Source organism: Sorex fumeus, unplaced genomic scaffold (genome assembly GCF_029834395.1).
Source record: "Sorex fumeus unplaced genomic scaffold, SorFum_2.1 ptg000093l, whole genome shotgun sequence".
Classification (NCBI taxonomy): domain Eukaryota; kingdom Metazoa; phylum Chordata; class Mammalia; order Eulipotyphla; family Soricidae; genus Sorex; species Sorex fumeus.
In genome coordinates, this window is record NW_026606150.1 from 331,245 (window position 1) to 349,138 (window position 17,894).

The following is a 17,894-nucleotide window of genomic DNA, read 5'->3' on the forward strand; positions in this document are numbered from 1 at the left end:
GAGGTGCTCACGGGGCAGGGGGCAGGCACCAACCACCCAAAGTCTTTCCAAAGGGCCCCCGGTTCGCGGGCAGCCCTCGCTGAGCACTGCAGGGTGCACATGTCAAGGCACACAGGACTTCCTCGGTGGTGGGCTCCACCTTGCCCTGGACCCCAGGCTCAGTCTGGGGACCACCAGATTAATGCTCCATCGTTCACCCACTTGGGTCGAGCAAGGTTGCTATTGCAACCCGAAGTGCTCCACGGCCAGGGGAGTGCGTGTCAGAGTCCCAGCCCCCAGCCCCTGAATTTTGCCCCCCTTGAATTCTGAAGACGGGAGGGCAGAGCAAAGAAGCAGCCCCGATGTGCAGAGGGTGTGGGAGAGCACCATTTGGGGACTCGCTGCCGGGGCATCTTCGGCTGGAGGGAGACGTGGAGGCAAGGGGGCAGGGCTCTACGTCCCAGGAGGGCCGAGGAAGAGGAGGAGGAGGATGGGGGGCGAGATTCAAGGCACTGGAGGAGTGGACGGGTGGGGGCAGGGGGCACCTCAGAAACCGCCTCCCCTCAAAGGGGAGTATCAGGGGAGACGGCCCAGCTTCTCCTGAGTGAGCAGGGTGTGGGCACAGCGTCCCGGCCAGGGCGGCTCTCCTTCCAGCCGGAGGTTGCAAAGTCCTCCAGGTTTTGTAGAGAATGCAGGTAAAGGCTGGGGATCCCCCTCCTGCCCAGATGGTGGCCTGCAGGGGCCCCACCACATCTGGACGCTTGGGTGGCCACGGGGATTAGAGGGGTGGGCCCACGGAGCTGGGTTGGGGCTCCTTAAGCCAGAGCCAGCCTCGGTGTTCTGAGAGGAAGGGACCTCACCGGCACCCCAACATTCACGTCCAGGGGGAGCAGGGGGCACTCCATCCCATCCCCGCCCTGCGCATCCACAGACACCCGGAGAGGTAGGAAGGACGCTGTCTCGCACCGTTAAGTGAGAGACCGGGCGCTGGAAGGGGGACTCCCTGGCCCCCTCTCCCTCGCCTGGGAATCCACATGTGCTCACAGGCCCCTGGGGGGCCGGGACTCCCCCAACCACAGGCGGCAAGCGGGCAGGGCTAGTACCCGTGCCAGGCAGGGCCCTGGGGTCGGGGGAAGCCGTAGGGGGGTGCAGGGCCCAGCGGGTAGGGGGGCCGCGGGGGCCCCGCGGGCGGGGGCTGTGTGGGGTAGGGGGGTTGTGTGGGGTACGGGGCTCTCCCTCTGGACACAGGGTAGGGGAGCTGTTGTGGGTACCCGGAGCTGCTGGGCCGGCCCCCCGCCACGGGATAGCCGGGGCCCGCGACCCCCGGGGGGACCCCGGGCGGGGCGCGCGGGGGCGACCAGAAGGCGGGGGGCACGGTGGGGGGCGGCGTGGGGAAGGGCGCGGGCGGGAGCGCGCCGTGCGCCATGGGCCCCGTGGGCAGGCCGGGCGTGGGGCTGTAGGGCAGCGGGTAGGGGGGCATGGGCGCGGGCCGCGGCTCCTCGGGCACCGTGGGGGGCGTGGCGGGGGGCTCCGGGCGCGGCGGGGTCGGCGGCGGCAGCGGCGGCGGCGGGCGCGGGGGCGCCGCGTCCCCCTTGGGCCGCGGGGGGCGCGCGCATCACCTCCTGCAGCTTCTCGGCGCGCACACGGCGCAGGTGGGACAGTACCCGCAGCGCCGAGAAGGTCTCCAGGAACGTGTCCAGGGGCACCTCGCCCTCCAGGAACTTCTCAGCCACGGCCTGGAAGGCAGACGGGGCGGGGGCGGTGACGCAGGGGGTCCCTGGGTTCAGGCCTGCCTCGCCCTCCCCCACTGCCTCTGGGGTGGAGGTTGGGGGCTTTGTCTTTGGGCCAATGGGCACTGTCACTGGGTGGTGGCCTGCTGTCCACACCCCGCCACCCCCCAGGCCACGGCAGGTCACCAGCTGCTCGCATTCATCCAGGCGCGCCGGGGACCTGAGGCCAGAGTCAGGGGCCTGGCAGCCCGGGGGCCCGGGGGACACCATATGGCCGAGTCCAGCCTCACCTCCGACTCCTCCTCCACCTTCATGCCTTCAACCTGCAGCAGGTCCAGCAGGGTGCCCAGCTGTAGCGCCGAGGAGAACTTCTCTGGAAGAAGGGCGCTAGGTCAGTGGCCCCAGGCGCCTCTGGCGGCCAGTCTCCTGAGGTGCCCTTCCTGAGCGGAGGGGGGTGGGGGGGCAGCCCAGCACAGTAAGATGCCCCCCACTCCTCGCCCCGACAGAGATGGGGGTGCCAGAGGACCCGATGCATTTGGAGGAGGCAGGCTGCCCCCGGCCAGGACCCTGACACAGAACCTGGAGCCCCGGCTGAGCAGAGGCCAGGCAGCCGGCACAGCACAGGGACAGGGACAGAGACAGGGACAGGCTCTGGAGGCCCAAACCTCAACGCCCACCCACCAACATGGGCCCCTGCCACGTGCCGGGTTCCCTCCTGCCACCCACCCCATGGCTGTTGGGAAGGGGCTTAGATGCGGGGGGGTGGGGGGGTGAGGTTGGGGAGTTCATGACCCTCAGCGCCTCCAGTCTGTCAGAGGCTCCTGCCCCCCCTCCCGGCCGAGGGGGGGGGGGGTCTCTAAGGAGCAGAGACTTTGCCCCTACCCAGCTTGGCCCGGTGTTCCTGGCACCGCTCCACCAGCTGCCGAAGCTCCTGGTACTTGTCGGAGAGGTTGGCACGGCTGACCTCCAGGGGGCCCTGGAACTCCAGGTTCTGCTCGGCCAGGCTGCGGTTGGTGGCCAGCGCCATCTCCCGCTCCAGCTGCAGGTCCTGGACCTGGAGGGCAGAGGCGGCACCGTCAGCTCCACCCGGGGAACTGCCCGGCTCGGGCACCAACGCACAGTGGGTCAGCACGGACCCCTCAGGACACCCTCCATGCAGTGGTGTCAGGGCAGTGGGACATGGCACCCGTGGGGTACAGTCCGTGGACAGCTTGCCCACGAGCCAGAGGACAAACCAGGCCCCTCGAGGGGGAGGGGTGTCCAGGCTGTCACCCGAGTCACCCGGGAAAGCCAGGAGCTCCCAGAAGGGAAGGGACCCCAAAAGCCCATGCCCTTGTCGCTGACTCGGAGGTGGACGCAGGCGTCACAGGGAGGCCTCAGGTGACTGACTCGGGGGCGGGACAGCCGGACCCAGGCCTGGAGCCCAGACTTGTCCCCGCCTCGGGGTCATGGGCATGTCCTGCAGAGAAGTGACGGATGGGCTGAGGACCAAGAGACATAAGAGGACACAACCAACACAGACACGGCCAGGGGACCCCGCGGCCCTGCGGACAGCCTGGGCGCCCCTCAAGGGACTCCCTGTCCAGCTGGGCTCTTGCATCTTGCATACTTGCTGGCACAGGGAGAGAGAGCGCGTCGCCCCCTGGAGGGAGGGAGGGTGACCTCAGCCTCTGCCCAGGGTGGCACCCAGAGTGGGGCGCTGGAGGGGGTGACCCGGTCAGCCACGCGGGCAGCATGTGAGCCAAGTCATCTTCCGGCACTCGCCAGACAGGCCTGTTTGTGGGGGCGTGTCTCGCCCACCTCAGAGTATGCACAGGCGGCAGCGGCGCCAGGGGGGTGGGAGGCCACGGCCTGTCGGGGGCTGCAGCAGCCCTTAGAAGTCCCAGGTGGAGGAAGTGAGGGTGTGAGTGAAGGGGAAGCCCGGGTGCACAGAGCACAGTCAGGAGGGGGACTCGGCCCGACTCGGGGCGGGGGTGGGGGAGGCCCCGAGAGGGAGCGTGTCCCCCTACCCCGCCCGCCTGACCCCAGCCAGCCTCGTTCACCTCGGGGGCCTCCTGGGCCAGCCGGTCGATGGCCTCGGGGTCACTCTGCATCTTCTCCAGCTCCTCCAGCGTCTTGTCCCTGAGCGTCTCCATCTCTCCCTAGGGACAGAGTGACAGCCATTGGGGAGGGGTCCCTGGGAGGGGACCCTACGCCCAAGGACCCTCTAGCAGACAAATCGGGGGGGGTTGTTCTTTTTTGGGGGGGGCCACACCCGGCGATGCTCAGGGGTTCCTCCTGGCTCTGCACTCAGGGATCACTCCTGGCGGGGCTTTGGGGACCATATGGGGTGCTGGGGATGGAACCCAGGTCAGCCGTGTGCCAAGGCAGTGCCCTGCAGTACTGTTACTGCTCCAGCCTTCCAAAGTGGAGGCTTCTGAGGCTGCCGCCACCCTCAAGGAAGGCCTAGAGGGCCTGGGGTCCCCCACCAGACCACCAGGAGCAGGCTGGGAGGACCCCGGCAGTCAGAGGCCAAGTGCCCCCAACCCCAGTGGGCTGGATGTGGTTCACTGAGGAGCAGGCAGAAGGCAGGAGCAGAGGGGAGGGACCGGGGGTCGACAGCCCAGGGCCCTGCCATACCCCACCCCCAACACGAGCCTGTTTCAATCGGTACCAGAAACTCTCCGGGGAGGCAGTGGCAGCCTGGCCGCACCCACTCACAGTGGTCACTGCAGTGGTGGACCCCAGACTCTTGACTACGCTCCCCTCCCCCACATGCCCCCAAATGGACGGTCAGCTTCAGGTCCTCTGGGAGCTGAGGGACAAAATCCCCAAAGCGACTCACAGGTGACCAGGAGCCAAGATGGACAGCCCCGAAGAAGCACTAGCAAACCCACTCGCCGTTCCCTGCGCAGGGGGGTTCTGCCTCGCTTCCCTCCCATCTCCCCTCCCCCCCCCATTAGCTTTTCTGGTGAGGAGGTTTGCTCAGGGGTCCCAGCCTTCAGGGACCCCCCAGAGCCCCACACTCAGCCCCCAAAGGCCCCAGGTGACAGCCGTGTGGGCAGAGGTGCCCTTCACCAGAGCTGTCCCACTCTGATCTGATCTGATATGAACCAGGAGTGACATCCCCAGTCACAGAAGTGACGGGAGGGGCAGAGAGCGGGTGCCGGCTCTGTGCAAGAGGCAAGGATGGACCCCAAGCCCCCTCAGTCCCAGAGAACACAACAGCATGGTCACGAGTAGCCCCTGGGCCAGACCAAGAATAGTTAAAAAAAAAAAATTTTTTTTAAAGGGCTATTTAGCTATTAAGGCTCCTTTACAACACTTGCAAAGTGTCCTGATGATCAGACAACAAATTTGGAGGTCTGATCGCTTGATAAGTGATCTGATTCCTATCTGGTATCTGCTCCAGCCAGAATGCAGTCCAGACCTGACCTCTGGGGACCAGGAATGCCAGGCTCTGGGTGTGCCCCTGCAGCCCGGGGCATGTCCCCGAGAAGGTTAGGTAGGTGTGCCCCGGCCTCACCCAGAAGCCTCTGACCCCCAGCCACAACTGCCAAGACAATCACTCTCCATCTCACGATGCAGGCTGGCCCTAGGCGGCGGGTGAGGGGCAGCAGCTCACACCTTTTCTTCTCTTTTGGTGGTGGGGGCAGGGTGCCGGGGATGGAACCCAGGACCTCCCCGTGTGCGAGGCGGGAACACCCCTGGCCTCTTCTGCCGAGCTGCACCCTGACCCCAGACTCTCCTGGCTGATGATGGCGGTGCAGGGGCGGTCAGGAAGGACAAAGGCTCCCGCCGTGGCCTGGCACTCACTCTGCGCTCTACCACACCGTCCCCAGTGCTCAGAACCCCCTGGTGTGAAGCGGAGTGACAGGGGTAGGGGTGAGTGGGGAGAACAGCAGTGGTGCGCACCCCCCCAAACCCCGGGCACGGGAGGAAGTCAGCAGGCGGCAATCAGGAAGCTGTTGTGTGCCCACAGGCCTGGCACCTTCCGGAGCCCCGACGCCTGGTGGGAGGCTGGCAGAGACCCAGGGGGTCCCGGGCCCTGCTGTTTTGCCAGCTGTGTAACTCAGACACGGGCATGGTGTCCCCCAGAAGTGGGCTGGGAAGGGCCGGGAAGGGCTGTCTGACGGCAGCGCCAGAGACAGCTGCCCACGGAGGGGTCCCCTCTGCGCTCCCTTTCTCTCCCTCCCAACTCTGGTGTCTTCAGTCTGTCTCCTGATCTCTCGCTGAACCATGGCCTGTGAGACGGAACAGTGGGGGGCGGTATGAGCCATGTGCCCAGCCCTAGTGCCAGCCCTGGCACTACTGGGTCCTCTGAGCACTGCCGGGTGCAGCCCCGGAAGTCCACATGCTTCACACCGGGGTGGCCCTGGAGGTGCCCCCGGCACCCAGGGTCCAAGCAGTTCCGCAATAAACTGCCGGACAGACAGGTGGACTGAGAGTCTCAGGGAACAGCCCCAGGCCCCCGGAGCACTGTCTGAGAATGAGAAAGACCCCGGGTCCCAGTGCTCGCCTCCCCCACCCAGGAGCTCCTGGCAAAATGGGAGAGGAGGAAGGAGCAGGGACCCCCAGATGGCGCCCACAGAGGGAGGTGGGGGCAGCCCCGTCCCAGCCTCCTCCACAGTCCAAAGGGGCAGAAAACACTCACGCTGGGGCCACAGCTAAGGCACAGCTGGGAAAGCATTCGCCTGGCGGGCAGCTGAGCTGGGCTTGACCCCCGGCACCCTCTACTATTCCTGGAGTCCCGCCAGGAGTAATTCCTGAGCACAGAGCCAGGAGTGACCCCCCTGACCACCCCCGGGTGTAGCACAAAAACCAAAAAGAAAAAAAAAAAGAAAGGAAGAAAAGAAAAACACTCATGCACATGCCCCATTCAGGGGTGCCCAGCCCCTCCTTGAGACAAGAGCTGGGGTGGGGGGCGGAGAGGGTAAGGGGGGGGTCACAGACCCCAGACCCCACCGACATGGAGGAGGATCAAGTGTCAGAGCCATTTCCCCTCAGGTCTGCATGGGGCTGACCGGCAGGAAGGGGGGGGGGGGAGCAGGGGCGAGTTCCAGGGGCGCCCAGGCCCCTGCAGAGGCCCCTCCAGCCTCCAAGGAGGCCTACAGCTCCTCCCTCCACACCCCTGCATTAGCCCCTCAACACCCTGCCCTGGTGGGTCTTCAGGAGTCAGACCTGAGGCACAGTTTTCAGTGGCCCTGGGTGGGGGGTGGGGGGGGGAACCATCTGGCCTCACCTGGCCTTGAGGGGGGCGGGAAGCCTAACCAGGCCCCCCTGCTCAGGAGCTTGGCTGGGACGCTGGGGCCCAGAACACTTTCAAGCGGCATGAGAGTCTCTGCAAAGCCGTGCATGTTTGTACATGCGCACAGATGTATTCGTGTGACATGCACACGTGTACACACAAGTACACACATGCATGCACGTGCATTCACATGCAGGCATATGTGTATATACATATATATATATACATATATAAGTAAAGCATTGCAAATGCATGCATGCAAGCCCACATAAAACACACATGCACACAGACTCAGGTGCCGATATGCACACCTGATTATAAACATGTGTGCACACATGTGTACACACATACAAGCATGCGTGCACAGGCGGAAAGCAAAGTGCTGCATTTCTATGCACAAGGGCACTCACATCAGACTGAGGAGACCAGGCCCTCACCCCTGAACAGTCCCTGGCAGCCGAACCCCGGCAGGGTGCCCCCGCCCCGCTGCCCTCTGCTCCTCGGCTCTGTGCTCATCACCCGAGACCCGGTCGGATGCCCTGGACCTCGGCTTTCCTTTCCAGAAAATGGCACCTGGGTGAGAATCCCACCTCAGGGGTCCTGCCCGCCAGCCCTTCCCGTTAAGGAAACAGCCCTGAGAGGAGTCTGCAAGCGCTCAGGCATGGACCAGCTCACAGTTGTGCCCCGGGAGGGGGGGGGGGGGTGCTGTGTGGGATCAGAGCTGCCCCGGCACCTGGAAATGAGCAACTGTGCACGAGGGGGCGCCACCACCACTCCCCAGGGCTCCCGGGAGCCCACCTGCCCCCGGGGACCTCACGCCTGAGGGCTGTGCCCAATGCAGGGACTCACTCAGGCCCGGTTCCTGCAGAATCAGAGCACCTGGATCCTCTCCAGCCTCAAGAGGCTGTTCCCATGGCAACCAACCCCCTCGCCCTGCCCTGCACACCCCACCCCACTCGCCCTGGATCTCCCTGACCCTGATCCTGCAGCTTAGCCAGGAGTAGCTCCCTCCCCACCTCCCCTCTCAGCTGGCCCCAAGAAGGGGAGCTTAGGAACCGCAGGCTCCTGCATCTGAACCCCCACCTTGACAGCAAACGCTCAGCCCGGTAAAACAGACCCAACACAGGGCCCTGGGCAGGGCCAGAAAACCAGCTCTGGGGGTCCTGGGAAGCCTCCGTGCATGTTTCTTTTGTTTTTTCTTTTTGGGTCATACCCGGCGATGTGCAGGGGTCATTCCTGGCTCTGCACTCAGGAGTTAGCCTTGGCAGTGCTCGGGGGACCATATGGGATGCTGGGAATCGAACCTGGGTTGGCTGCATGCAAGGCAAACACCCTCCCCACTGTGCTATTATTGCTTCAGCCCCTCCGCACATGTTTCATACACACATCTTTTTATATATATTTTTTTAAATTTTTATTAGTGAAACACCATGAGGTACAGTTGTAGACTTACAAATTTTTCTGCTTGGGTTTCGATTATACAATGATCAAATACCCATCCCTCCACCAGTGCCCATTTTCCACCACCATGGATCCCAGTATTCCTCCCACCCCCATCCCCCCATCCCACCCTGCCTCTGTGGCAGGGCATTCCCTTTTGTTCTATCTCTCCTCTTGGGTGTTGTGGTTTGCAAAAGAGGCATTGAGTGGCAATCATGTTCTGTCTAGAGTCCACTTTCAACATGCATCTCCCCTCCTGGGAGGATCCTCCAAACACCCTTTATTTGGTGCTCCCTTCTCTATCTGAGCTGCCCTTTCCCCTAGAATGCCCAGCTGGCCTCTAAGCCATGGAGTAATCCTCCTGGTACTGATCTCAGCTATTCTTGGGTATTAATCTCCTATTTTGTTACTTTATGTCCCCTAGATGAATGAGATCTTTCTATGTCTGTCCCTCTCTTTCTGACTCATTTCGCTTACCATGATACTTTCCACGTATGTAAATTTCATGACTTCATCTTTTCTAACAGCTACATAGTACTCCATTATCATACACACATCTTGTCTGCTACAGTTCCGCCAGAAATGCAGCCATGTGCCCAGCCAGATATCACGTCATGTGCCCAGCCCCGTGCCCAGTCATATGCCCAACCATGGACCTAGACACATACCCGGCCACGTACCCAGCCATACATGTGCATACGTGTGTCTGTGCATGCAGTCATGTACCCACCCAGTCATGTGCCCAGCCACATAGGTAAAGGTAAAGGTAAAGGCCCTCCCGTTGATCGTCGATTTGCTCGAGCGGACCCAGTAACGTCTCCATTGGAGACTTTGTTGTTACTGTGTCTGGCATATCGAATACTCTCGGTAGCTTGCCGGGCTCTCCGAGAGGGGCGGAGGAATCGAACTCGGGTCGGCCATGTTGGCTGCGTGCAAGGCAGACGCCCTACCCGCTGTGCTATTGCTCCAGCCCGGGGAGCCCAGCCCTGCCCCATCACTCTTAGGGGTCCCGCAGGCTTCCCTAGAGGATGAGGGGAGGGACAGCAATGCCCAGGCCAACCCTCCGTGACTCCCCAATGCCAGCCCTTGCGGCCTCTCCCGGGCCCACACTGCCCACACACCCTTCACACCCCTTGACAGGCACAGGTCAAGCCCCTCACCTGGGCCACAGGCCCCGGGACCCCCAAACTGAAGCAGCTGCCCTGCTGGGGGGCCGAACCAAGGCCCGAGGCTCCGGTGGAGAAGCAGCCCTGGCCCTTGGCCACCTGCTGGCCCGGGCACTCAGGCTGGTCACTTAATCTCTCTGTGGCTCCGTGTCCTCTACGAGAGAGGTCACAGGGCCAGGACAAGCTGACGGGAGACTCTTGGGCCGAGATTTTCCCTTGGGGGCTGAGCCCCTCCCCGCCCCGGCCAGGCTAGGGTGCGGGTGAGAGGCCACGAGCCACGCGTTCTTAGCCCCGGGGACACCGCAGAGAGGCCCCCAGCTCCCTCTGAGATGGCAGCACCCGCGCCAGAGCCACAGCGGGCGATGACGGGGCTCCACGGCGTTCCCTTGCCATCAGCGGAGGGCCAGGAAGCGGATTCTTTTTTGTTCTAGTTTCTGGGCCACACCCCCCCTCTTGGCGCCTAACTTAGGGATCATTCCAGGCAGGCTCGGGAGACCATCTAGGGGTACCGGGAATCGAACCCAAGTCAGCCACGGGCACAAGACAAGAAGTACCTCACCCACAGTGTCACCGCTCGGGTCCCCCAAGAAGCAGGTTGTTGTCCTCACTGACTGGGGTCATCCGAGGCTGGAATGGGATGGTGGCGGGGGGGGGGGGGGGGGGGGCAGGGAAGAGGGAGAGAGGGAGAAAGGGAGAGAGAGAGAAGAAAAGTGCCTGTCATAGAGGGAGCACTTTAGGGGGCAGGAGGGATGCAAATGAGAAATCACTGGTGATGGAAATTTGCACCTTTGGAGACACAGGTGTTGAAACATTGTATCACTGAAATCCAATTACTAGCAACTTTGTAACTGTGTATCTCACTGTGACTTAATTAGAAAAAAAAAACTCATGCACCTCATTGGGGATGGGAGGGTCTGTCTGTGTGTCTGTCTGTCTGTCTGTGAGTGTTCTCAGAACTCACTTTCCAGGCAGATCTTCCCCAGCCTGCCCCAGGGCCACGCAGCCAAGCCAGCACCAGCCGAGCCCCAATGCACAGCCCGTTCCCACCAATCCCGGTAGTAAGTGTAGCCCCCAGCTCGCAGACGGTGAGCCGGGACCCCCTCTCCAGGACCCCCAGTGCGGCCTCTCTATCTGCTCCTGCTGGTTCCCATCACAGAATCCCACCCTCCACCTGCCCAGACTGACAGTGCTCACGGCCCAGTGTCTGCTTCCAGGCGCCTCCCAGAGGGGTCCCAGACTCCAAGCCCGGCTCCCTGCCAACCCCGGTCTCTGGGTCTCGGGGCTGCCCAGAGTCCATGGGTCTGATAACTTTCTCCCTGGGGCCCCAACCCATCACGCTCACATTCGCCCCCCCCTTGCCACAGAACCATTTTTGCTTTTTTATTTGGGGGGGGTCACACCCAGCGATGCACAGGGGTTCCTCCTGGCTCATACCCTCAGGAATTACTCCTGGCGGTGCTCAGGGTACCCTATGGGATGCTGGGAATCGAACCCGGTTCAACCGCGTGCAAGGCAAACACCCTACCCGCTGTGCAATCGCTCCAACCCCAACGGAACCATTTTTGAAGCATGCAGTTTGGAGAATGTTGTACAACCGTCACGGTCGTCCACCTCTAGAATCTTTCACCAGACCCACTGAAAGTGCCCCCAAGAAGCTGTCCCCGCCCCCACAACCCCAGCACTCCCCCCACCCTTTCTGCTTTCTGTCTCCGTGAAGATATAGGGACGCCAGGAGCTTGACACTGCACCATTTCTTCACATTTCAAAGGGGTTACTTGTGTCAAAACTTCCTTCCTGCAGAGGCCTTGCATGGACGAGGCTAGAGGTACAATCACACATTTTTTTTTCCTCCTTCTGACCTCCCTTCCCAGGGGCCAGGATGGAACCCCCATTCATGAAGCCCAAACTCGACCGGCAAACTCCATCCTTGGAAAGATGCACTTCCTTGTGAATACCGAGCTCCCACCCACCGGGACCACCCGGGGTGCTCTCTTCAGACACTTCTGCCTGCTGGCAACTGAGTCTCCCTGCTGGGAACGAAAAGCTTGGCTGGGCCAGCACCTCCGCGTGCGGGCTTCTTCAGGGCACGTGTGCGTAACTGGACCCGCAGCCCCAGCGGCTCAGCTTTGGGGACTGAGAAACAATCCCACCACCCAGACCTGGCCCCGGCATCCCCACTGGCACAGAATTCCAGCAGGAAGGGGCCACCCACTCGGTGTGATTTGTCACATCTGTGGGCCTTGATGATGACCGGTGAGGGGAGTGACCCTCTTTGTCTCTTCCTGGGAGGAAAGTCTAATCACAGCTTTTTCCCAGCCAAAAAAAAAAAAAAAAAAAGATTGGGGCTGGAGCAATAATACAGCAGGGAGGACGTTTGCCTTCCACGCAGCCGATGGGGGTTCAATCCCCGACATCGCATACAGTCCCCCAGCACCACCTGATCATTCCTGGATGTGACCCAAAAAGCAAAAAAAAAAAAAAAAAAAAAAAAACCAAGGCTTTTTTCCATTTGAATCAGGTTGCTCATTTGTCGTTGGGTCTCAGACATTCTTTAAATATTCCAATAATCAACACACACATATTATTTAAAGGAAAAAAAAAACCGGTGCTAGAGAGACAGTATAGCGGGGTAGGGCATTTGCCTTGCATGCAGCCAAGCCAGGTTCAGTAGTTCAATCCCCAGCACCCTGTATGGTGCCCAGTGTTCTGTGAGGAGTGATCCTGAGCACAGACTCAGGAGTGACCCTGAGCACTGACAGGTGTGGCCCAAAAACCGAACCGCAGAAGCTGGACTGGCTATACCAGTAAGACACAGGTGATTTCAGGGCTAAGATGATGGCATGATCAAAGAAGGGGTCCACTTGTCAGAGGAATGGAACCCTCCAGAATGTTTTACAGACTTCATCAGGAAGCAAAGTCTGATCAAGAAGAAATGAGTGAAACCCCCAGCGAAGAGTTTCAGCGCCCCCCTCTCCAGGAGTAACTCAGAGAAACGGCCACAAAAGCAGTGGAAGCAGAGAGCCTAGGGAGAGGGTCCCCCACTGGAGTCAACTGAGGGTTAAGAACACCCCCCAGAGGGCTGGAGTGATAGTACAGTGGGTAGGGCATTTGCCTTGCACATGGCCACTCGGGTTCAATTCCAAGCATCCCGTATGGTCCCCCGAGCACTGCCAGGAGTAATTCCTGAGTGCAGAGGCAGGAGGAACCCCTGTGCATTGCCAGGTGTGACCCAAAAAGAAAAACAAAAACAAAACAAAACAAAAAAAACCCCAAAGGCCTGATACATCCCAGCCCCGGAACCACACACAGAACAGCCTCCTGCAGAGAAACTGAATTGGAAATCAGTGCAGGCTGGGCAGGAGACCAGAGCGCTAGCCCTGCCTCCCCTCACGCTGGGTCTTGTGTGGGAATCCCACAGGGAAGTCCCGGGGGAGGAGGGGGGTCTGAAGTCCTCAGAGTCCTCACCCTGCTCCATGCTCCTTGTACCTGACCTGGGCTATGAGTCAAGCTGACAGTGGGTGAGGCTCGCCTCGCCTCGCCTCTCCTCTCCTCGCCCTGCCCTGCCCAGCCCCAGGGCTCCACTGCTTGTTGGGGTCAGCTAAATCATGACCAACCTGTTTGTCAGCGCTCAAGGGTTTCCCACCATCCAGCAAACGCAGATAAAGGGAGAGGACCGTGGAGGGAGCACCTGCTGAACTCACTTGCCTCTCAAGGTCCCCCCAAAATCTCAGGGGCTGTGGAACACGACAAGAGATCTCGGTCCCGAGGCAATGGGCCAGAACCTGCTGCCAACTCCAGATGGAGCGCAGAAACTCACAGAATTTCCCAACACAGATCCCGGCCACGATGAACTGATTGTGTCAGCCTGGAAACCCCCTAAACGGCAGGCCACGGTGTCCAGAGATGATTCACATGGCCACTGAGCCGGGTGGCCTGCCTAGCCTGGTGGTAACTGCAGACCAACGGGCGACCAGTACCCCTCACAGCAAGGGGAGGGCGCTGGCCTTGCATGCTGTTCCGGTTCAATCCCCAGCATCCCATCAGATCTCACCAGGAGTGATCCCTGAGCACAGAGCCAGGAGTAGGCCCTGAGCACTCCTGAATGTGGCCCAAATAAACAAATACCATCCTACCGGCAAGCACAGTTTGAGCTCCGCAGAGCCGGCGCCTCCCATACTTGCCCGACGTGATGCTCACGCAGGGCACTTGTTTAAAATTCAGCTCCCGGGGCTGGTACAGTGGGTAGGGCTCGTGCCTTGCACACAGTAGCCAACCCAGGTTTGATCCCCGGCACCCCATCGGGTCCCCCAAGCACACCAAAAATGACCCCTGAGCACAGGTCCAGGAGTAAATCCTAACTAAGCACCACTGGGTGTGGCCCTCAAGTAAAACACATGAAATAAAATAGGAGTTCCCAATGCTGAAGGGATAGTACAGTGGGGAGGGCATTTGCCTTGCACACTGCTTGACCTGGGTTCGATCCCTAGCATCCCAGATGGTCCCGTGAGCACCCCCAGGAGTAACCCCTGAGCACAGCTGACACCCTAAATAAATAAATAAAATGCAGCCTCCTGAGGTCAGAGATAGTACGGTGGGCAGGACACTTGCCTTGCAAGCAGCTGACCCAGATTCAACTCCTAGCACCCCAGAAGGTACCCCCCTCCACACACCCCATGCCCAGCTGCCAGCAGTGATCCCTGAGTATAGCTGGGTGTTGCCCAAAGAAAAACCAAACAAACAAAATGTATCTTCCTGGGCTCCCTGCCAATCTGGGCAATTTCGCAAACATCACACAGACGTTTCCATCTCCCACCAGGACAAGTCCATGCACTCTGAATTGAGACTGGGGGAAGAAGGGGGTTAAAAAAAAAAATCCCAACTGGCTATTAGTTATCTGCACGCCTCTAGGACGTTTTCTGCTCCATGGGATCACCAGCTTCCTCGATGTGTTCTTGGGATTCCTCATGTAATCTTAGGGCCCTAGAACATGCAAAGCGCACAGCGCACAGAGCAACTGAGTAAGAAGCCGAGCTCAGTCAAGCACCTACTTCATGGAAACGGCAAAGGCACCAGGTCAGGCCCGAGGAAATGTTGGGGGGCGGGGGAATGGGGGGTAGACTCTTCTGGGCACTCTGCTGAGGAGGGTTTACTCTCAGGACCCCAGCCCAGATGCCCACTCCCACACTCCCATCCAGAACCTGGGCAGTCCGCAGCAGCTGGTGGAAACAGCCAGAAACTCGCCTCTCCACATCCCTCTGACAGGTAGGGAAGTAAGAACCGCAGGGGGCGGACAGTGCACCAGGAAGAACTGGGACTCCCTGGGAAGCGACAGCCAGCCACCATGGAAAAGTCAAAAAAGTACAGTGGGGGCTGAGCGATCCCTGGGGCGTGGGGAGAGGAGTGTGTGAAGTTTCCGAGGCCAAAGTGGATTTTTTGCTCTGGGGGTGGCCCCTGACTTAGGCGGCTGACAGTTAACTCACACAAGAGCCCCAGGGGGCCTCCTTCCCCTCCATAATCACATCCACACGGCCCATTAATCCCTCCCTGGCAGGTACGGGATGCAGGGCGGTCCTGGCACGCACACAGGCAAGGCTGCAATCAGCCTCATCCTCTCCAAGTCCGGGGGTGGGGGGATGGCCCCGCCGACCCCACGGTGCCCGCTGGAAGCCTGCCCCGCTCGCTCTCGAGCCTGTCTCCCGGCCTGGGCCGTCCACGCCTCAGGTCCCTAGACCTGGGAGCAGCCCCGGGGACCCAATGACGCGCCGGAGGCTGGAGCGGGGCGGGCAGGGGCAGAGCGGGGCCGCCCCCTGCGCTCCTTCCCGGCCTCCCCCTCCCCGCCAGGGGCAGGGGCGCCGGCCAGCCCCGGGAGGGAGTCACGCGACGCTCGCGCCCAATCACCGGGCTCTGCCGGGGCAGGGCGGGGGGCGCGCCGCGGGCCCGGCCGGCGCCACCCCCCCGGGCTCGTCCCCGGGCCCCCCCCCGCTCACCTGCCGGGGCCGCCGCCGCCGCCGCCGCCGCAGCCACGGAGTCCGCCGCGGCCAGCGCCACACTTCCGGGATCCGCGAGCCCCGCCCCTCCCGCCGGATGTGACACCCGCCAACGTCCGGGCGCCGGACCCACGCGCCCCCCCTCCGCGGCCCGCGAGCTCCGGGGTGGCCACGACGCCGGCCCCGCCACGCGGCCACCCGGACCCCCGCTTACGGGCGTGCCCACGAGACCCCCGCCGCGCGCCCCGACGCCCGGCCACGCCCCCGAGCCTCAGGCCACGCCCCGGCGCCCGGCCACGCCCCCGAGCCTCTGGTCACGCCCCTGGCACGCCTACTGGGCGGGGTCGCGCGCGCGCCTGCGCAGGTCTCGCCCCGCTTGTCTCCGGCTGGACACGTATCGCTGCTTTTCCCCGGCGTCGTTTAGAGACGCGACCCCTTCACCCAGGGGCCCGGGAAGAATCAAATGGAACGCCCGTGTCAACCACACGCCCACTTCCATGGCACGCTGGCCTCTCCCCAGACTGCAGTGGACTGCAGCGAGCGTCCCCTGGCTAGCTCCAGTCCTGCCGGCTGGGCTGGGTCCTCCAAATCTCACCTCTGTGGCCCCCAAGATGCTCCAAGGGGCCACAGGTGGAAGTCGTGTCAATGGGGGGGGGGGGGAGCACCTTAGAGATGAGAGGACTAACCGGCAGGACAGGGGAGCCAAGAGACGGAGGCAAGATCGGAAAAGACGGAGACTCAGGACTCCCAATAGTCTGCCCCAAAGCCAGCTCTGGGGGGTGGGGGCCGGGCCCTGGGTTTCACGTGGCTCCCCGGGGGGTGTGGGTGTGTCGGGATGGGGTGGGGCTAAATTGTGGATTATGGACAGCCTCACACATCTCTTGCCCAGATTTAGGCAGAAGTAGGAGGAACACCAGGTAACCGAACTGTCCCTTTTGCCTCTTAACTGTATCCCTGTCACTTTGTAGACATGTAACAGCAGGAGGGATTCTTAGGCGGAGAAAACAGTGGCAAAGGAAGTTCTAAACCTTATTTGAAGATGAATTTCAGACCATCGTCGCTAGTGACAGAAACCCATCTCCAGCCAGCGTCGTTGGAATTGGGTCACTGGGTCAAGTTCATCCATACCCAGAGATAGTAATGACACCAGCAAGAGCAGTGTCAGAGACCTTAACCCCTGTTGGACCCTCTTCTTTCTCATTTGTGCGACCACCTTTTCTGTTCAGCCAAGTCTCACATTTTCTACTTTGAATTTCTAGGTTGCCCAAGACCAACAACATTGACCCATTGGGACAGGCCTCACTCTGTCTTGAACCTCACAGGCCGCCAGATCATGACCCTCTGGTCAAGTGATTGACCTTCTCCAATCTGGTCACCCCTGAGAGCCACAGAAGTGACAGTGTGAGACTATTTCAAGTCTGACCTTTCTGAGACGGGAACTCGTATTGAGGAAAGCCATGGTTGGCTGGCAGACAGTTCACTTCAAAGCTGTCACGTTGGCTCCTAGGGGCGGTTTCCTGCCTGTTCCCTGGGAATAAGAAGGACCTTAACTTTTTTGTGAGACATAAAGCTAGTTGTGCTCTACATTTTTTTTTCTTTTTTCTTTTTTCTTTTTTGGCTTTTTGGGTCACACCTAGCAATGCACAGGGGCTCTGGCTCTGCACTCAGGAATTACTCCTGGCAGTGCCCAGAGGACCGTATGGGATGCCAGAGATCGAACCCGGGTCGGCTGTATGCGAGGCAAACACCCTACCCACTGTACTATTGCTCCCCTCGCCCCGTGCTCTACAATTTTTAATCCTAAATTTGTTCCTTTAATCCTGAAGCAGCGGGTATTGGGTGGCAGGAACAGAAAACAGTATTAGCAGAACTTCTACTCACTCATTTTTTTTCACTCCCTGGAACTGTTCTGGAGAGTGGAATGCAGAAGTGAGGGCTGGAGCTAGAGTAATCATCTGTAACCATGAGGTAGGTACCCAGTGGGTGGAGGGTGATCATACCTGGTGGTACAACAAAGTAGAAGGCTCCTGAGCCCTGACTGTCCCCAGAAACATAGGACCCCACTGGACTTTCACCCAAGAGGGACATAAGACACCCCGTGTGAGCCTCAGAGGTTTCTTTTTTTTTTTCTTTTTGGGTCACACCTGGCGATGCACAGGGGTTAACTCCTGGCTCTGCACTCAGGAGTTACTCCTGGCGGTGCTCAGGGGACCATATGGGATGCTGGGAATCGAACCAGGGTCGGCCGCGTGCAAGGCAAATGCCCTAACCACTGTGCTATTGCTCCAGCACCAGCCTCAGAGATTTCAAGTTCTCTATCCCTCAAGCCCCTTAGGTCTTAGGCTGCATCCCCGATTCTGAATAG

The 17,894-nt window shown here is 60.8% G+C and overlaps 1 protein-coding gene across 1 annotated transcript; it reads right to left on the reverse strand.

Moving 5' to 3' along the window:
- Positions 1-1,012: 1,012 nt before the first annotated feature.
- On the reverse strand, positions 1,013-15,649 carry VPS37C (VPS37C subunit of ESCRT-I). Its single transcript, XM_056131687.1, is given in 6 exon segments — positions 1,013-1,571; positions 1,573-1,715; positions 2,000-2,082; positions 2,592-2,763; positions 3,752-3,850; positions 15,530-15,649. Coding segments are annotated over 5 exon segments (987 nt in total). The 5' UTR covers positions 3,845-3,850; positions 15,530-15,649; the 3' UTR covers positions 1,013-1,075.
- Positions 15,650-17,894: the final 2,245 nt, after the last annotated feature.